The 18,048-nt window shown below is 39.6% G+C and overlaps 1 protein-coding gene across 3 annotated transcripts in view; it reads right to left on the bottom strand.

Annotated features, from left to right (window-relative positions):
• myh11a (myosin, heavy chain 11a, smooth muscle) overlaps nt 1-18,048 on the bottom strand; it is a 34,876-nt gene that overhangs the window by 10,743 nt on the left and 6,085 nt on the right. For all 3 annotated transcript variants that reach the window (XR_520116.1, XM_008279915.1, XM_008279916.1), the window contains exons 4-22: nt 13,935-13,962; nt 9,022-9,121; nt 6,745-6,837; nt 6,532-6,595; nt 6,035-6,133; nt 5,464-5,607; nt 5,036-5,131; nt 4,763-4,881; nt 4,500-4,652; nt 4,218-4,391; nt 3,887-4,060; nt 3,606-3,720; nt 3,297-3,490; nt 1,572-1,693; nt 1,399-1,468; nt 1,129-1,289; nt 765-873; nt 449-580; nt 12-218 (exon numbers count right to left, since the gene is read on the bottom strand). Coding sequence is in view for 2 of the 3 variants with exons in the window: in XM_008279915.1 (XP_008278137.1) it covers nt 12-218; nt 449-580; nt 765-873; nt 1,129-1,289; nt 1,399-1,468; nt 1,572-1,693; nt 3,297-3,490; nt 3,606-3,720; nt 3,887-4,060; nt 4,218-4,391; nt 4,500-4,652; nt 4,763-4,881; nt 5,036-5,131; nt 5,464-5,607; nt 6,035-6,133; nt 6,532-6,595; nt 6,745-6,837; nt 9,022-9,121; nt 13,935-13,962 (2,354 nt within the window). In the remaining variant the exon portion in view is untranslated. The remainder of the gene's footprint in view (nt 1-11; nt 219-448; nt 581-764; nt 874-1,128; nt 1,290-1,398; nt 1,469-1,571; nt 1,694-3,296; nt 3,491-3,605; nt 3,721-3,886; nt 4,061-4,217; nt 4,392-4,499; nt 4,653-4,762; nt 4,882-5,035; nt 5,132-5,463; nt 5,608-6,034; nt 6,134-6,531; nt 6,596-6,744; nt 6,838-9,021; nt 9,122-13,934; nt 13,963-18,048) is intronic.

Genomic DNA, 18,048 nt, shown 5'->3' with positions numbered 1-18,048 from the left:
GTTCTGCAGACCTGCATCTGCTGTTGCATCTTTTTCTTGTCCACCAGCAGCGCCTGAGCACGTTCCTCCTCTTCATCCAGCCTCGCCTCCATCTCATGGAGGATCTCCTCCAGCTCCTGCTTCTTTGCCGCCAGACGGACCCTCATCTCCTCAGCCTCAGCATACAACTCTGTCTCTGCCTGAAGCTGCTCCTGCAGCGCGTTCCTTTCCTCCACAATCTGTTGAACACCAACAGAAAAAGATTGAACCCAGCTTCATTAGCAGCAGACTCCCGGATAGACCATGAATAATAGCTTATTATTACTGATTAACTTTCATTCATGTATTTACAAAAAAATTAACATGAAATAGGTAGTTAGACACTGTTTTAGAAGGCTGTGACATAACAAGAAAGCTAAAGATGATTTGTGAAAGTGCTTGTGTAACTGTAGCAGGTTTTATCCTTTACCGATGTGTGTTTCAAGCTGATTTCTTTGAGCTCTGACTCAAACTTTGTCGCAACTTCTTTGGCTTTCTGCAGCTCTTCCTCCTTTAGACCCATCTCTTCCTCCTGTCGGGTCACTTGCAGGAGAGGCTTGACCTGCGATTGAGAAGAGTAGGCAAATAAAATCTTTACACATTAGCCAGAGTCATTGTTTGTAACTGATTGTTCCAATAGTTAGGTATTTGAAGAATTAATTCTATATAAAGATAAGAAAGGGGAGCCTGAAACACAAGGCTGCACTCTGGTGTTTGTGCATTAACATGTAGCATGATTAGTTGACCTTTGTGAAGAGCCTCCACCACTGCCAGTTCCTGAGTTTGAGGTAGGCAGCACAGTTCCTCTGGATCACCTTCATGGCTGTCAGCTGCTGTTGTAGCTTGGCAAATGCCCTTTAAAAACACAGCAGGAGAACCATTAAATCAAATAGCATGAAGTGCAACATGAAGAATTTTCTAATTTATGACCCTAAAAACAACAAGAATAAAAATTATAGCTCTAAAATCCTCCCTTTACTGTGACATAAATACGGCCAAAACACCGTTTAAAAGCCTGGATGTGCTGAAATTGTGAGGAGTGTAATGCATCCCAGACAGCTTCATTAATTAGAGGGTTAAGTGTGTGTAGGGAGGTTTGTGTGTTCATACTTTCTGGCGAGGAAGCCTCTAGCCTGGGCCTGGAAAGCGATGATGATCACAGTGATCTTCAGATCTCGCTCCTCTTCCAGTTGGGCGAGAACTCCTGTGCGGAAGAAGATTTTACTCTGTCCAATCCGGTACAGGTTGGGGTCCAAGTCCAGATGCTTGATCTACAACAATACAACAATGCAGAAGATGAGGTGGTGACAGCTCACACGGGATATGAACTGTAATGAATTTTAGTCAACACGGAGTGTAATTTTGAACTTGTGTGCTTACCATGAGGCAGCAGGCCTGTTTGCCATCCATGAAGCCTTTGGGAATAGCACTAGCAGCCAAAATCTCATAACTGTGGAGAGAAATAAAGATTTCACATGTAACCGTTTAAGAAATGGGTACAGACATATTATAAACTGTAATTTGAAACATGACGCCCATGTCGACATACTCACCGCTGGCGAAACTCCTGGAAAACAATTCGGTTGGGGAAACCTTGTCGGCAGATTCTGATTCCCTCCAGCACACCGTTACACCTCAGCTGCTCCAGGACCAGGTGAGCATCCAGCTTCCCTGCCTGAGCAGAACAGGATTTCAGTTTTATTATGCTTGATTGTATGAGCTAAATACAGATAACTTCCCTAATTCTTGCTGGATGCTGTGTTGCTGATAATGTCTTCAGAAATACATCCATGTATAAGTTTGATTGTGAAGAGACGGAAGCACCGGATTGGTTGCAAATTATGAGTTGAGTGATTATCAGCATGGTCGATTATCTGATCCGGTATTCAACCGTTTTTTTTTGTTTGTTTGTTTTTTTAAACCATTTCACAATAAAATAAAAATGCTACTTTTGCTCTGATGCAGCAGCCTATCTGTAGTCACCTCAGGAGTAATAGATTATTAAAACTAAAAGATAAATGTTGAAAAGTCCTCTTTTAACTAAACATATAAGACACAGATAAACAAAGGGATTTCAACTAAGTTTTTGTGCTGGAGTTTGTGCTTTTATAAATTTTGTTTTCTCTCCTGCAAATGTGTTTTAGTTCCAAATATCAGTTATTGTCTTCCTTGACAACTAATAATCGGTATCGGACCTGAAAAAACAGATCAACTGACCCCTAATACAGACAAAACAATAACATTATGCTTTGTGTCAGGCATTGCAGCGGTTATCTCTGCTGCACATGATTCCTGGTTTCTGTCACAGCCGATCAACATTGAAGGATAAATGTTGAGAAATCCTCATGTAATTAAACATACAAAGCATAAAAGGGTTTATGAATAAATGGAGTTTATGTCATTCTAAATTTTGTCAACAAGATTTCTATTTTTTACCACATATCATATAACTTCGTATTAGTTCTATCAGTTGGTCTCCTTGATTATTAGTAACTAGTATTGGTATCAGCCCTGGAGAAACCATCGGGATCGATCCCTATTGTGAATGCTTTTAATAAAAAAAATAAAATAAAAAAAAAAGATTTTTATACAGAACACATATCTGTTATCTCACTTGCTGCGAGGCAATGCTGCTAACTACGGACAATTTAGAATCCTCAATTAACCTCAACATATTTTTGGACTGTGCGGGAGGAAGCCAGAGAACCCGGAGAGAACCCACGCTGCACAGGGAGAACATGTAAACTCCACACAGAGAGATCCTAGGTGTCCTCACGGGATGCGAACCGGAGACCTTCTTGCAACGGTGCTAACCACCGTCCCACTTTGCAGCCCCACAATGATCATAAAGACCTTAAAGATAAAAGAACCAAGCTCTCACGAGAAGTTACATCTTGGCTGTTAAATGCAATAATATTATCCTGACTGTGTAATATCTGTTTATTTATGCTGTTCCCAGTTTATCTATTCTATGTGAGTTGTTGGCTTTATCCTTTTGTCTTTTTATTTTGCAATTTTATTCTATTTATACCACCCAGAAGAGTAGCTCCAAAATTTCGTTGACAATAAAGGGATTCTATTCTACTTTATTCTATGACTCCAAACAGATGGATACATTCTGGACAGATCACTATTCGGTGATAGTTCAGTTTTTACTGCCCTTGTCTGAAAAAATATGTCTGGTCAAATGGATTTTTCATCTACAATACTGATTGTTTTCTCGCTGCATCCTGAACCAAACTTTGCCATAAGAGCTGAAATGACAGAGCGTTCCTTACTCTCTTCTCGTGGTTCGGGATGATGCATCTGACAAAGTTGGGCTGGGTGTTGTGCAGCGTGGTCATGAGTTTAGCCAGAGACTCCTTGTAGAGCTGCCCGACTGTGCGGAACATTCCCTTCTTGGTCTTGGAGGCGCTCGGCATGGAGCTGTCTGTCATCTTGGCTATCGTGTCGAGACCCACGACTCTGTCCGCTGAAATACCCAACACAAGTTAATCAGATGCCCTAATATGTTATCTGTAGAAATAAAACTCCAGATGAAAACAGGTGCAGTGTATGTAAGTGAATAGAGGGTCATAAAGTCTCACAATCTTTCCAGAGTTCTTGCACAAACTGGCTGGAGGAATTGTTCAGCAGTGATGTGACGTTGTCATTTAGAGGGTCCATGTTCTTTGTCAGCCAGGCTGTGGCATTATAGTCTACCTAAAAACAAAACAGCACCAATGGTATGTAATGAGCTTCACTGATATAAGTGTACTTTTCCCAAGATTTCTGCATTCAGAGCAGAAATGTTGAGTAATTATGATTTACATTTTCAACTGAAGGTAAGAACCATTTTACCATTTTCTACACATCCCCTCATACTCACCTTCCCGGCATAATGAAGAATAGAGAACTCTGTTTTGTCTTTAAGCTGCTTTGGTTTGGCAAATTTGATGTGGTTCCCTTGTGTGTTCATGAGTTTCTCCACAAAAGAGATATCTGTGGCTTTGGGGAACCAGCACTCTTCATCCAGCAGGGCCAGGATGCCAGGAGGGTTGTTCTGCAGAGAAAATGCAATGATAACTAAGTCTTACCAAAAATAAGACCTATCCTACTGAATCCCAAAGTATCTGCGCTAGGCCAGGGATCTTATTCAGCTTAACCTTTAAGAGCAGTGGATTCAACAGACACTGGGATCTTATCATCTCATTACTTACCGGCCTCTCGATGAGCTCAATACAGGGTTGCAGGTCAAGGCCGAAGTCGATGAAGTTCCACTCGATGCCCTCCCTCTGGTACTCCTCCTGCTCCAGGATGAACATGGTGTGGTTGAAGAGCTGCTGCAGCTTCTCGTTGGTGTAGTTAATGCACAGCTGCTCGAAGGAGTTGTCCTGCAACAACCAGAAGACAAAGTTGAGGACACAAATCACACAGCATTACCTTTTTTGTATGTCGTGGCGTCCGTCTGGTCACATCCGACTCTTCTGTGATCGACGTACCTCAAAGATCTCAAAGCCGGCGATGTCGAGGATTCCCAGGAAGGAGGCTCCCTGGCGTTTGGTCTTGTCGAGGGCTTTGTTGACTCGGGCCAGAATCCAGCGGAACAGTCGCTCAAACACGGCCTTGGCCAACGCTTCGGTAGCAAAGTCAGCCTAACAAATGCACAGGAAAGAAGAGACCAGAGATGATGGTTGCGCATTCTTCAAATGCAGATCTTATACATGTATCCTTATGCTTTCAAGTCGTTCACTCCTTGTAGTACCTGCTCTTTGGTTTGGGCCTTCTGCACCACCTCCCTGCCCACTTTGATACGAGGGGTGAGCATGGCTCGGGTGAAGTCTGTCACATTGATACCTTGAAGGTGGCAAACCTTCTGGGCAGCTGGAAAGACAAGAAGAAATGCAAAGTTTTATGTTTCTTTCTTGTATGTATATGCTTTGCTCAAAGCCACAGCTTAAAAAGTGGACTTTAAATTATAGATTGCCCAGCTGCTAACTGCATGCTAATGGACTTTCTTATAGTAAGTGTGTCTGACCGGTGTTGTCTGGCATAGTGGCCTGTTCCTGGTTCCTCTCTTTCTTAAATTCAATGTTTCCCAGCTGCATGACTGTGGAGCAAACCTTCAGGATGTCTGCAACAGGAAAGCAAATAGTTAGCATCACAGAACTACACACAGCAGCAGAAACAAAGGGATATATTTTATAGTGTAGCACAGTGTCAATGGTATCTTCAGATGCTTCTAGCAGTAAAAGAGTTAGTTGACACTCACTTGCAGTGGTGGGACCTGATAAAAACTATAATTAGGCTATAATTAGTCTTGAAGTCATAAAAAATGCATTTTAACGGAATCAGGCACAAAATAACAATGCCATTCATGTATCAAATAGTCTAATAGTAGTAAAAGGTGCAGGAGTGACTGGACACATGTGAGCCACTTTAAATCACATCTCATAAAACTGATACCAATTCTCTCCTCTTCGGTGAAGCCCATGATGTTCATGGCCTCCATGGTCTCTTCGTACAACTCATCATCTTGCTGTCCAGTTATCTGAACGTGGCCGGCACTCAGGAAGCGGTAGTTACTGAAGGGTTCCAGAAGAAGCTCCTCTGACAGTAAAAAACACAAGATTAAAGGGTTAGTGACTTCAGATTTAGCTGTTCATGAATTTGTTGCTGCTGTAAGAAAAAAACGCGAGTGGTCATTAACAACACACAGGAGGATGTTTTTGGGTTTAATTAGACTGTGACTGAATATCAGTTGTAGGATTTTAGACTTCTGTGAGTTTGGAGAAACTTCCTTACAATGTAACTAAAACATGAATGAAAGTAAAATGGAAACCAAAACCAGCTTTCCCTTTTTCCTCACTGAAATTTTGATTTAAGAGAGAGTATATGAAACTTTCACACGACACAGATGATATACACCGCTAACTGTTTAGCAGTAATAATACTGAGTTAATGAGAGAGAGAAAAGAAGTGATTTAGAATGAGGTTTGAGGTAATAATGTTATCATGGTTTAGATCATTATCTCACCACGCAGTTTGTCTTTAGCACCAGCAATCATGTAGTAGAAGATGTGAAAAGCTCTTTCTGTCTTCGCCTGTCTGATACAGCGAGACTTCTCCAGCAGGTCTGAGAACAGTCAGCTGTTAAAGAATTTACAGTAAATGTGCTTTCTGCTCAGTATATAAACATCTGTTCAGCCCCAATGATACAACCTAAATTACACATCCAAAGTAAGAAAAGATGACTATAAGTGCCTGAAATATATTCTTACTGAACAGTTTCTAACAGCTAAAGCTCCTGAAAATGTTTAGAAATAAAATGCACAGCCTTTTTTCTTTTTTTGGCATTAAACTGAACATTTTTATGTCTTGTTTTTGAATATTACTCAAAAACATCAATAAGCCTGAACGTGATGACATCCATTATAATGAACTTCTGGGGCAGATGAAGCCTGAGAAGTCAGATAATTTGTTTTCTCAGAAACAGCATAGAAATGCTATAGGTTAGGGAATAATTAAGGATACAAGTCTCAATGTTGGCTCCAACAATGTAGCCGGTCACATCAAAGTTGATACGGATGAATTTACCCTGTGAGAGAGATCAGGAAGGTAGAATATACAGGGTGAAGTGGTGTGATTTCAAAATAAAACATGCACAAAGTATAAATCAGAAAACAGTTTAAAGATACAGAAGAATCACAGAAAAAACCTATTTGAAATATTTATTATCCAACTCACAAATCGGGAGGAGTTGTCGTTTTTGATGGTTTTAGCATTTCCGAAGGCCTCCAGGATGGGATTGGCCTGCAGGAGCTGCTTCTCCAGCTCCCCCTAGTGATGACAGTGATACAAAGAAATGTCAATAAGAAGCACTGATTGAGGTGGAGTGTGATAGGAGGTGTTTGGTGGGGATGAGGTGGTTCAGAGTGGGTGTTGGTTAGGGACATTATCAGTGATGAGAGAGAAGAAAAAATAAAAAAAAAAACAGAAGAAGGACTGAGTTGGCTCCTTCCTAATCAGTAAATATGACAAGTACATCTATAACAAGGTGAAAGAGGATAATATAACCCCAGACTAATCTCCTACAGTATATTATGCAACACAGACACATGACCTAAAGACCATCAGCTCTGAGAGAAATCGGTAAAATGAGGAGAAGCTGCTGCTGCTCCTGATGTTGATGATGAGGAAACAGAGTGTGAGAATGAAGGTCATGTTGGGTCACACAAGGCATCCGCATACTTCTACCAGCGCAAAAACCCAATGAATCACGACAAAGTCTCTGCATTCGACATGTCGGGTGAATTAAAAATGATTCTGATTCGCAAACAGCCTCTCTGGAGATGCGATTTGCTTCCAGCGTGACTGCAGAGGTGGCGTAGAGCTGGGCGATGGTCGGCAAATGAGGCAGACACCCCGTCACTGAGCATCGAGCTAATCCACCTGATCAAAGGGATCCGTCTTAGCCTGCATCCAGGTCAGGTGCTGCAGACCTCTGCCTAAACTCCCCCGCTAGAAAAACACCCTCTGCAGCAGCTTTTGTAAATGAACTAAAACCAGGAAAGAGGAGAGGAGCACGACCGGTGTTAACACTGTGATTAAGAATGGTTAATGGTGAGATGAAAACAAGACAAATGATGGACATGTTCAGATATTTGGTGACTTCTGAGCTCAGTTTCATAATATGGTGTTAAGAGTGATGACAAATTAAAAAAAAAAAAAAAAAAAAGTCTGTTAGAAGACTGTTTTCCACATCTAAATGAGGAGAGTTAGATATAACCTGACTCTTCTGTTGGCTCTTTTGAAATATTTGTGCTTTTGCTGACGTGTTGGGTAAAGTCTAGCCATCAGAAGATCAGCTTTTTTTTCAATGTTTAAGGAAAAACAGGAGGATACAGACCCGCCGAAGAGGTGCAGTTGAGAGTTGGCAAAGCACAGAGGAAGGTCCTGTTTATTTAAAGTCACTGGGGGGAGAAAAAAGGAGAGAAAAGAAAAGCAGAAACAGAGCACAGCAAGACGAAAGAGAAAGTTACAGCTGATGGGGAGGATTCTTCTTCGAGACTTTGCTTAAGTGCAAATACTTAAGAAAATAGATGAGCAGCAGGAATCAAAGAAGCAGGGAAAAGGGATCAACCCAATGCTATTTCTGTTCAGGCGAGGTCCGTGGGAGCCTCGAGGTCCTTCAGGGCATTATTTCCTCTGGGAAAACCGTCTCATTGACCGACATCTTTTCAACACATACTCCCCAAAACTACACCTTCATCGTTGCTCAAAAAGAGTTTTTATTAAAGGCTTGACTGAGCTTTAAAAACGCTCACGATGGGGTTTGTTTTTTTTCAGGAACTCCACAAACCAAAGGATCTGGTGGTCTGCATCAGGGCATTTGGTGAAGGAGAGGAGGAGAGGAAGGGGAGGTAGGGGGGAGACTGGTGTTTGATAGACAACAACAGGAGATGGGCATGCTCACACGGTGCTCGATTGATCTGTGAGAGATCCTTTCACTGTCAGGGAGGTTTCAGAAGAATCTCCGCTGGCAGTGAAAGGGTGTCCAAAGAAGACGGATGACAAAAAAATAAAAATAACAAACTCCACATGGTAACCAGTTCAGGAGGCAAAACTAAACGTCTGTCACTAAGGTCTGAAAAGTGACCACGAGACAAAACTCTGATGATGATCATGCAGCCTAAATCAGCTCTGGTTGTAGGGTCAACACCATCTACCCGAAGAGCACTAAGATTCTTGACTAAATGGTGTAAATGTTGTTGTTTTTTCTTTCAGTGACACTATCTTCATGCACTTCACTAATCTAAAGAACACACACAAACACCACACACAAACAAAAACACACTCCAGGCATTCCCCTTTACTCACGTAGGCAAACTGTGATCCTGATTGTTGCTATTTGAAAGGAAATGGCAATATACAAGATTAAACTGGGCAGTTTCCCACATACGTCAAAGTGTGAGGGAACTGACGGCTGACAGATCAGAGCTAATGTGACGTCTTCACACTTACAGCGCTTGAGTCCTTCTTGCCTTTGTGTGAGGAGGCAACGACTGCCAGATACTGGATGACCTTTTTGGTGTTCTCCGTCTTTCCGGCACCGGATTCACCGCTAGAGAGGGAAAAAAAAAGAGTGAGAGCAGGATTAAAAGACACAGAGGAGAGACCATGAAGATAAGCAGCACAGACAGCGTCTCTGTTCACAGTTCAATAACCCGGTTTAATGGAATGGAAATCATGTGCAGCAGAGATAACCGCACAACGCCTGACTCAAAGCATAATGTTATTATTTGGTCTGTATTAGGGTTGTTTTTTCAGGCCTGATACCGATTATTAGTTTAAAGGGGGACTAATAACTGATACTTGCCGTAAAGACAAACTCCAATGCAAAACTTTGTTGAAATGCTCTTGTTTATTTATGCTTTATATGTTTAATTATAAGAGAACTTTTCAACATTTATCCTTTAGTGATGATTGGCTGTTACTCATGATGTTTAACCAATCAGATTGTGCTGTGGGCGGGACACACAGATAGACTTCTGATAGAGAGGCAGCTGCATCAGAGCCATAATAGCACATTTTTGAGTAAATTTGTTTTATCAGAAATTGGTAAATAACCAATAATTTGAAAAAAAGCTGACTATCAGATGCGACAATTCGCCAGGCCAATAAGTAATTGACCCTTAAGCTACACTGATTCTTTAATAATCAATAAGTATTTACTGAAAAATGTTATTTAAAAGTTTGAAGATTAAATCAGTCCACATATTTTAGAGCTTTATAGGAAAACATTGTCATTATGGGAAGTTGTTTATTTGCTTTCATGCTGGAAGTTACTTGAAAAAATGTCAAGCTTCTTCTAGCAGTTGCTTCGTTACAGTCGCTTAGCGTAAAAATGGAAAAAAGGCACAGCTTTTTTTCTTCTTGCATTGCAGCCTTTGTTTGATAGCTGACAGTGTTGCAATAGACATATGTTTCCGTCCAACTTTAGATTTAACGCTAAGCTAAGCTAAGCTAAGCTAAGCTAACGAGCTGTTGGCTGTAGCTTCATATTTACTGAACAGATTCTCCTTGATAAGAAAGACACCAAAAATCTTAATTTATCGCTTTAAATAAATGCCTGCCTGGAAGTAGCAGCGTTGATCGAGCTACTTGACACCAGTGTGTATACACAGCTGGATGGAACCTCTTATTACATTTTAAAAAATATTAGGAGTTATATGATAGAAGCTGTCAGACTAGTCAGAAATCTACAACATATGTTACCCTTTAGAGATGATATATAACTCAAATGTTTTCAAACAGAAGGGAGAACACATTCTTTCTCTGCAGAAAATGATCTTAAATACTTGAGCGAAAGTTGAATGATCCCAGAGCCATCAGGCACCAGCCAGCGCAGATACAAGCTCAGTCAGGGGTCCTTAAAAGGCATGAGATGCTCTGTGTGTGCTAAGGTTTGGCAGCTCAAAGGGGAATCTAATTACTCTGTCATGTTCAGGTTTGGTGGGGACGCATGACATCCAGGCTCCAGCAGTTAACTCAGGATAAACTCCAGTGAGTTTTTCCTCCACGTTGTTTACCAGAATGTCTCATCCTGCACAGCCTGCTTCACCTCAGTGCAGATTTCACGTACAATTATAAGATTATTTGGAAATATATGTAGAATTACATAATATTCAAATATTCTATTATATCTTGTTACCATCTTGTGGAATGATATTCTTGCTTCCTGTGAACTATTGCATATTTTCATATCCCCTATGCTAAAAACAACATATTACAGCACCTGAAAAATGCAGAGATGCAAGAGGCAATACCTCGTTGAAAGGGCTAAAAATCCGCTAGACAACATAAGTCACAGACAGTCCACTGAGGAAAAATCCCCACAGTTCAGAAGGCTAAATTATAGGCATTCCTTCATTAATGCACCTAAAGACTTTAAATCCTCAGCAGGGTCACACAAGGATGCAAATCTGTGCATTTCACCAGCATCCTGTCACTTTACAGTCCGGTTTTTACACACGTGCTGAACATCAGGCCGAGGAAACTGGTGACCCTGCTGAGACGCAATGTCAACATCTCGAGAATAGATTTAGCAGCCTCCCAGCTCTTTCCCATGACAAATTCTTGCTAATATGTGGAGGAATCTGTGGAATATTATCACCACTAGAATCACCACGATACACTCAGTGATCAGAAAATACAGCAGAAACCTGTGACTATCTAACAGTACTGACTTGAACATTTGACTTGAGACTGTATTGGATTATCAGTTTTGTGGCAATATTTGTGCTGGTGTTGAACTAATAAGTTAAATTGTAGAGATTAATTAAAACTTTCCTTAATTTTTTATAAAATGTTACAAAATGTTTGAAACATAGCCACCCAAACGCTGAGATTATTCTAATGAATTCTTTTACTCTTTGAACTTCAAGTAATTTCTGTGTGTTTATTTTTTTGCTCCAGTCACATTTCTACTCACTGTGGGCTCATTTTTTTACAGCAAAATAAAGTCCCGCGTCTCTATGGAAACAGCAGAACCATGACTACAAGTATCTCAAACATGTTTTGTGCAGAATTACAGTCGCACCGTGAACATACAAATATAAACACAGTCTGCAGTTCAGCCAAAAAGTCTCTGAATTTTAATCATGTGTCTGTTGGTTGCAGTCACTAATAGCATCACAACTGTGATAAGGAGTAAGGATTTTTTTGTTTTTATACAGAATCTGTTTAGAGCAAATTATTTAATGTTATAAAATGAGACACGTAGAATAAAGTGATGAAATGTCACAATGTTAGATTTGGTTTTAAGTCACAGATGAGTAGTTCAAGGGCCGTCAAAAGTTGGACATTGAACCATTCCTGCTCTTTTTACAGTTTGTGGCTCTGAAAAATGGTGTGATTTTGACAATTAATTAAAGACAGCTTGTCTTTCAAACCCGCTATTGGGTTTGGGAGCTCAGAGGGTTATTAAATAAATAAATGTATTATTGTGTTATTATTAAGAAATACTTTTGTCAGCATCTACATCTCACAGCAGGGTTGGTTGGTATTGTTGTCATTTACAATAAATAAAGGAGTTAAAAAAGTTTTAATGTGGAAATTTATGCAACAAGCTATTCTAAAACCTTATCAGACAAATTTTTACGGTTTTTAAGGAATTTTGGTTGATCCTAATGGTCTTAACTTTTTTCTTAACAATATTTTATACTTAAATTATTTCTAAATACATTTCACAAACTGCCATCCTGCTTTGCCTTCTTTTAGTTTTTTAAAATATTTTTTTTTGTTTTTGTTTCTACAAATTGATTCTTTATCCTGTTTTGCTTTTTGCACATATTTTTGTTGCCGCCCGGTTTTCTAAACAACTGCTGCTGCAGAATTGACTTCTTCAGAGTAATTTTAGAAGTTGTGCCAGAAGTCTGTGATTGACTTCATCTAATTTGACCGAAGACGTGTGAAAGTTGAGTTACAGGAAATCCTACCAATTAGATTAACAGAAGTCTCCCATGAAAACAGAACAAATACTTCCACTGAACAGCATGCTGTGAAGATACGAGGCTCCTATTATGGATTGCTATTAAACACACATGTACATTCACACGCGGGAGGAAAATGTCATAAATGACATTCCACATAGAAACATTTCTCCCTTTTATGGCTCCAGAAGTCTGCTGAGGCTCAAAAAAATCTCAACAACCACATGGACTCGATGTTCCCAAAGAGGCAGAGTTTGTATTTGAGCTCTGCTGTGTCATATCACTTCCAGTTTATCATTTTTAAAAATAGCACTTCATGTAACTCTCTCACAAATAGCATCAAACACTGCGGTACTGTTAACCACCAGACCTCCCCTCCATAAACTGGGATAAAACCTTTCCAGTTTCCCTCTGATAAAGAAGCTTAATAGTTGAGGAAATGGTTTGATGTGATCAAAGAATTTGCTGCATCCTGGTTTCAGGAAATTTAGAGGAGAAAGAGGAAGAGCATTTTCTCTCACTTCCGTTGCTGAGAATACTGAGCACCAAAGGTTGCGTCGTTATTTCTAAAATAATAAAGGAAATATTGCAATCTGTATGTTACCTGGTTGATGCTGATGAGCCAGTTTAAATGACTGAGTAGAAGAAGAACACATTAAGGCCCTTTAAGGTGCACTTTGTGAAATATTTGGGGCGTCCTTATTTGTTTGAAATATTGCAAAAATGTCTTCTTTCTTCAAACTTGTCCTTCTGTTTATGCCGTACATTTACACTGGAAGTGCACAGACCACAAGCCAGAGGGATGATCATTATACTAGTATGTGAGGGAAGAATTTGTTTGTAAAGAGTGGTAAAGGAACCTAAAAAAAAATGAAGAAATGAAAGCACACAGAGAAAAACTAGTTAATTCACTATTTTAACTTTGTTTTCTAAGAAGCCAGGTTCAGGTCAGTTCAAAGATCAGACCGTCACTGCCAGAGAAAATGAGTCCGTTTGTCTCTGGATGTCCTGTCAAAGTTCCCAATAATTAGTTTAAAACAAATAAACAAACAAAATGGAGCCCAAACATTTGGAGAGGCTAATCTGGTTCTCCCATCAGTGTCTGGGCCGTACTTCCTGACCGAGGGTCTGAGAGGAGAGCGAGGCCACAGCCCTGTGGGAGCGCTGTGAAGGCATTAATGCTCATCCAGCTCGGCTCCATTTGAGAACAACACGACTCCGCAGCAACGCAATCTGACAAACAAAATGATTTTTTGCTGGCACCAGCGGTTGAAACTGGGTGCTAAGAGACCTGAGAGGTATCTCGCTTGGTGTGTTTACAGAAGCATTATGTAACTGTTCTTCCACTCATGCAGATGTGTCCTCCCTCCTTGTGTTTATGTGAGGAATGAGATGAAGGAAAGATGACACAGGTGAGTTTGGAGGTGACGGATTTTTACTTACGTGCAGAGAATGGACTGGTCCTCACGATCTGCAGAAACAGAGAGTTACAGCGTGAGGAGACTTTTACAGCAACTTATTCTACAAATGCACAGTAGCAAGTGTCCAGATAGTGTATTAAACTATAACAGTGAGGTGGTAACCCAAAGGAATCTTCAAAAACCAAAGCACAAATAGTAAGTAATAGTAAGTAATAAGTTTTTTTTTTTTCTTCTTCCCTCCTTGTCCACCTTATGTTGAGCATGTACAACAGCACAGTGAAACCACAAGTTGTTCTGCAAGACTAAAGATCAATTTAGTGTTCAACTTCAGACACCAGCCAAGACTCTGTGCCTAAAGAAACATGTAAGTTCCACAAATACTTTGACTTTCGCTCATGAAAATCAACTCAGAATGTGCTGAGCAATGAGTCATTGTTCTGTCTCTTAAAATATTCCTGGGAGATTACAACAAGTCCATGTAAGGTTAAACTGTAACTGTATCCTTCGATTTGGGGGAGTGTGGGCAACACTGAAGGACAGATAAGTTTGCTTTCAGTTTTTTGATTGTAAAAGATCAAATGTCACACGATGTAGACTCTTAAAGTGAATGACGCCTTAGAAGTGTGCAGCAAGAAATGACCCAGAGAGCATCATTTAGTGTCGAAACATTCATAGCTGGATTTAACATCCACTCGTGCAAGCTGTGTCAGGATGTGAGAACCAGCTAAAACGTTCTCACTTTCCCAAAGTTTCCTCACTCCCCAAGTCCAAAACTCACAAACTGGTCCACACACACACACACACACACACACACACACACACACACACACACACACACACAAACAGAGTTACAGTGCGCAGCCTCCCCTCAATTGTAAACTAACTCGGATGCCGTTTCTCGGTTTGGACTTCACTTTGGCTGCTGTTCCTGCTGGTTCCATTCCTTACATACACACACAAAATGCAGCCTGTTCCCTCACTACACTTCCTAATTAAGGCAGAGGCAGAAAGAGAGAGAGATGGGGAAGAGATGGAGTGAGAAAAAAGACAGAAAGAGATGGCCAGATTGGTGAGTTTTTGCAAAATATCCAACAACAACAATGCTCACTTTTGGACCAGTGAATGAGACTCAGAGAGGAGATGACATTTTTACATGAGAGATTTGGTGATGTGCCGTAAATCTGATTACAAAACAGTCACTTGTGAATACCCCCAGAGCTCAGAAAAACAGCACATCGGTCATCTGCTGCAGGGGGGACAGCAGACTTCCGACGAGAATTTCACATTTTTATCACTTGGACATCAAAGCCTGAAGTAGAGTTTTGGAGAACTGGGATCTCAGCCAAGACTGAAGGAAAAATGTTTCAAAGCTTAGGAGGGTTATCTGGATTTGCTGCAGTTATGCACCACTTCCACTCTAATGTGTGAACTGTTCGTACTGCAGCGCTCAGTACTGAACATCCTGCGTTATTAGTCACCACTTCATGGGGAAATCCCACCAGTGTATCAACAATAACAGTCAGCTTCATTTTTAAAATAAAGGCTCACAGAGAAGTCATAGGTTTGTAGCTTTAGTCTTAACCTTTTGGTACTTAGAGACTTAGAGAAAATATTCATACTGACCATCATAAAGCTTTACAGTTCTTGGATACACAGTATTGTTTGAATAACATTGAGAATACAAAAAACAAGCTTTCCTATACGAGAAAAATATCACATGTCACACGATAAACACTCAGAACTTGAGAGTGGGTCATTTTGGCGATTTCTTAAAAACATTTATCCGAATCAGAAACTGTAAAAACTGAAAGAATTGTCGGATTTTCAAGTTACAGTCGTTAAACTTATTACTTATTATTAATATTCTGTTTTGTTGGAAAAATTATTCAAATATAAGCTTAAAATGAGGACGACAAGTAAGCATTTCATTGAAATCACTTAATTCTACACATCTCTTTAAAAAAAAACAAACATCTTTACTCAAACCAGATTCTAAAAAGAAAATTAAAAGCTAAAATTCTGCACTTTTCGATCCAACTGGAAAACCATGCGTGATTCAGCGGCGACACGTGACATTCAGGAACTTTATGGCTGAACTACATTGAACTGCAGGCTGGGCTTACACAGTGCGGATAGGAGAAAAGTATGGACACAACTGTAAAAGAAAATATAAGTATATGCACATGAAACTAAAATGTAATGCTTTTAGGCATGTAGACTCACCATGGTTTTCAATTACAGATGACAGTTGTGCACATTTTAAAAATGTTGCACACATTGATTCTCAGTTTTTTCAATTGTTGTAAATAAATTATTAAAGAAAATTCAACCCTTGGGCCTTTTTGAATTATTTTTTTTGTGCGTTCATGGCACTATAACTGTGTTACGCTGCACAGATTACATTTCTGACATGTTTCTACTGCTATTCATGGTTCCGTAGAGGTGCACAGCTTTGTATTGCAATAAAAAATGAGGCCACAATGAGTGAAATATAAAACACCTAGCTTACTTTACCGACAAATACCTTACCTCTCCATAAGCACTTTAAGGCCATAATTCAAAGTGTGAAAGCTGAATGGGTGGTCCATAAGCTTCAATTGTCATTTCATTTATCATGAGACTGAGCAAATGTTTAGTCTGAAATTAATGCAGCAAATCAAAAACACATTCTTTTGCATACATAATCCTTTGTGGTTCTTCAATAAACTGAAAAGGATCTCCAACTTTTACGTTCCTCCAGCATGGATGAGCTGAAGAAGCTAATCTAAACACCCACACAAACACTAATCAATCCTCCCCCTTTCTTGTTTACCAGTGACAACGTGTTTACACACAATAGTTGCAGCGGTAAACTCTAATTTCCTGTGTACCGGTTTGTTGGAATGTAAAATCCTCCATGTACACATGTTGCATTAATGACAATTGCACCCCTAGAGTAAGGAGAAACATTAACAGCTGCGTTATCACAGGCCCAATTGGATATTTATATTGCCAGTGCGAAACTAATTCAGAAAATTGAAGACAAACTTGACATTCAGTCAGATGTCATAGAGTATTTCTATTTAGAGCACTTCTTAGGCTTCTCTTGACCAGTCATTCCTAGAAGCAATCAGATATGTCAGATATCATTTCAGCATCACTTAATGAATCAGTTCCCTTAAAATATACACACAGCAACCTAAAGAGGCCACTAAAGAAAAGTAGTTTGAAGCTATACAATTAGCTTTTACATTGTATCTAAGCTTGCTTACATAAAATAAGTTGAAGAACAAACATCAGCCCAGTAGTAGCAACAATATACTCCTGTGTAATTAACTGATCAACCATTTACATGAACCCTAAATAAAGTAAATCGATTTTTGTTTACATTTCACAAAGCACTTAATTTTACTTTTTTAAACTTAATGCTAAATGGTTTAAGAAACTGTGAATTGTCTAATCTGAAGGAAATTTACCAAAACAAGTTTTTTTTTTTCAGGTTAAATGAGAAAATTCAATTAATTTAATAGCAGAAAAGGATCAAACTAGACCCATATTGTGTCATTGGAGCACTTTTTGCATTTATGCTGTTCTTTCTAATTAAGCAGCACACAATCCTTCTGCAATCTTTAAACAGGAGGACCTTTGTGGTTCATAAATAAAGGTTAAGTCGATGCTCCTTCCTTACTCCTTTAAAGCTGTTCTCACAGAGTTTACTGATTAGGAATACAACATATGGCGAACATGTGCAGAAAGATTTGATTTAGTCCAACCTGAAATTGTTTACATGGTTATAGGTACAAATATTTTCTGGTTGAATGGATTGACAAAATGTTTGATGTGATGGAAAATTTTAGACTGGTCTTGTTTGGGGATATCAAAATTACTACTCCGATTCCAGCACAGCGAACGAATAGTCGGTTATTCGGGTCCAGCCCTCATATTTGACATCAAACTAACACATGAATTCTGAGAAAATAATACAATATCTCAGTATTGACAGCTTTCCCTGCATGATCCCGCTGTCTTTGCAGCATTGACTATTTAATGAAGTTCTTTCCAAACATCCTGTTTCATGAGGAAACTCATCAAAGCAAATGAGGAAAACACAATACCAAACCCATTAACACTGACCAAATGAGGAAAAAAAAAAAAAA

The sequence above is a fragment of the Stegastes partitus genome, unplaced genomic scaffold (assembly GCF_000690725.1).
Source record: "Stegastes partitus isolate 25-593 unplaced genomic scaffold, Stegastes_partitus-1.0.2 Scaffold176, whole genome shotgun sequence".
Taxonomy (NCBI): Eukaryota; Metazoa; Chordata; class Actinopteri; family Pomacentridae; genus Stegastes; species Stegastes partitus.
The sequence above is the reverse complement of the archived record's forward strand: the minus strand, read 5'-3'. Positions and strand labels throughout refer to the sequence as shown.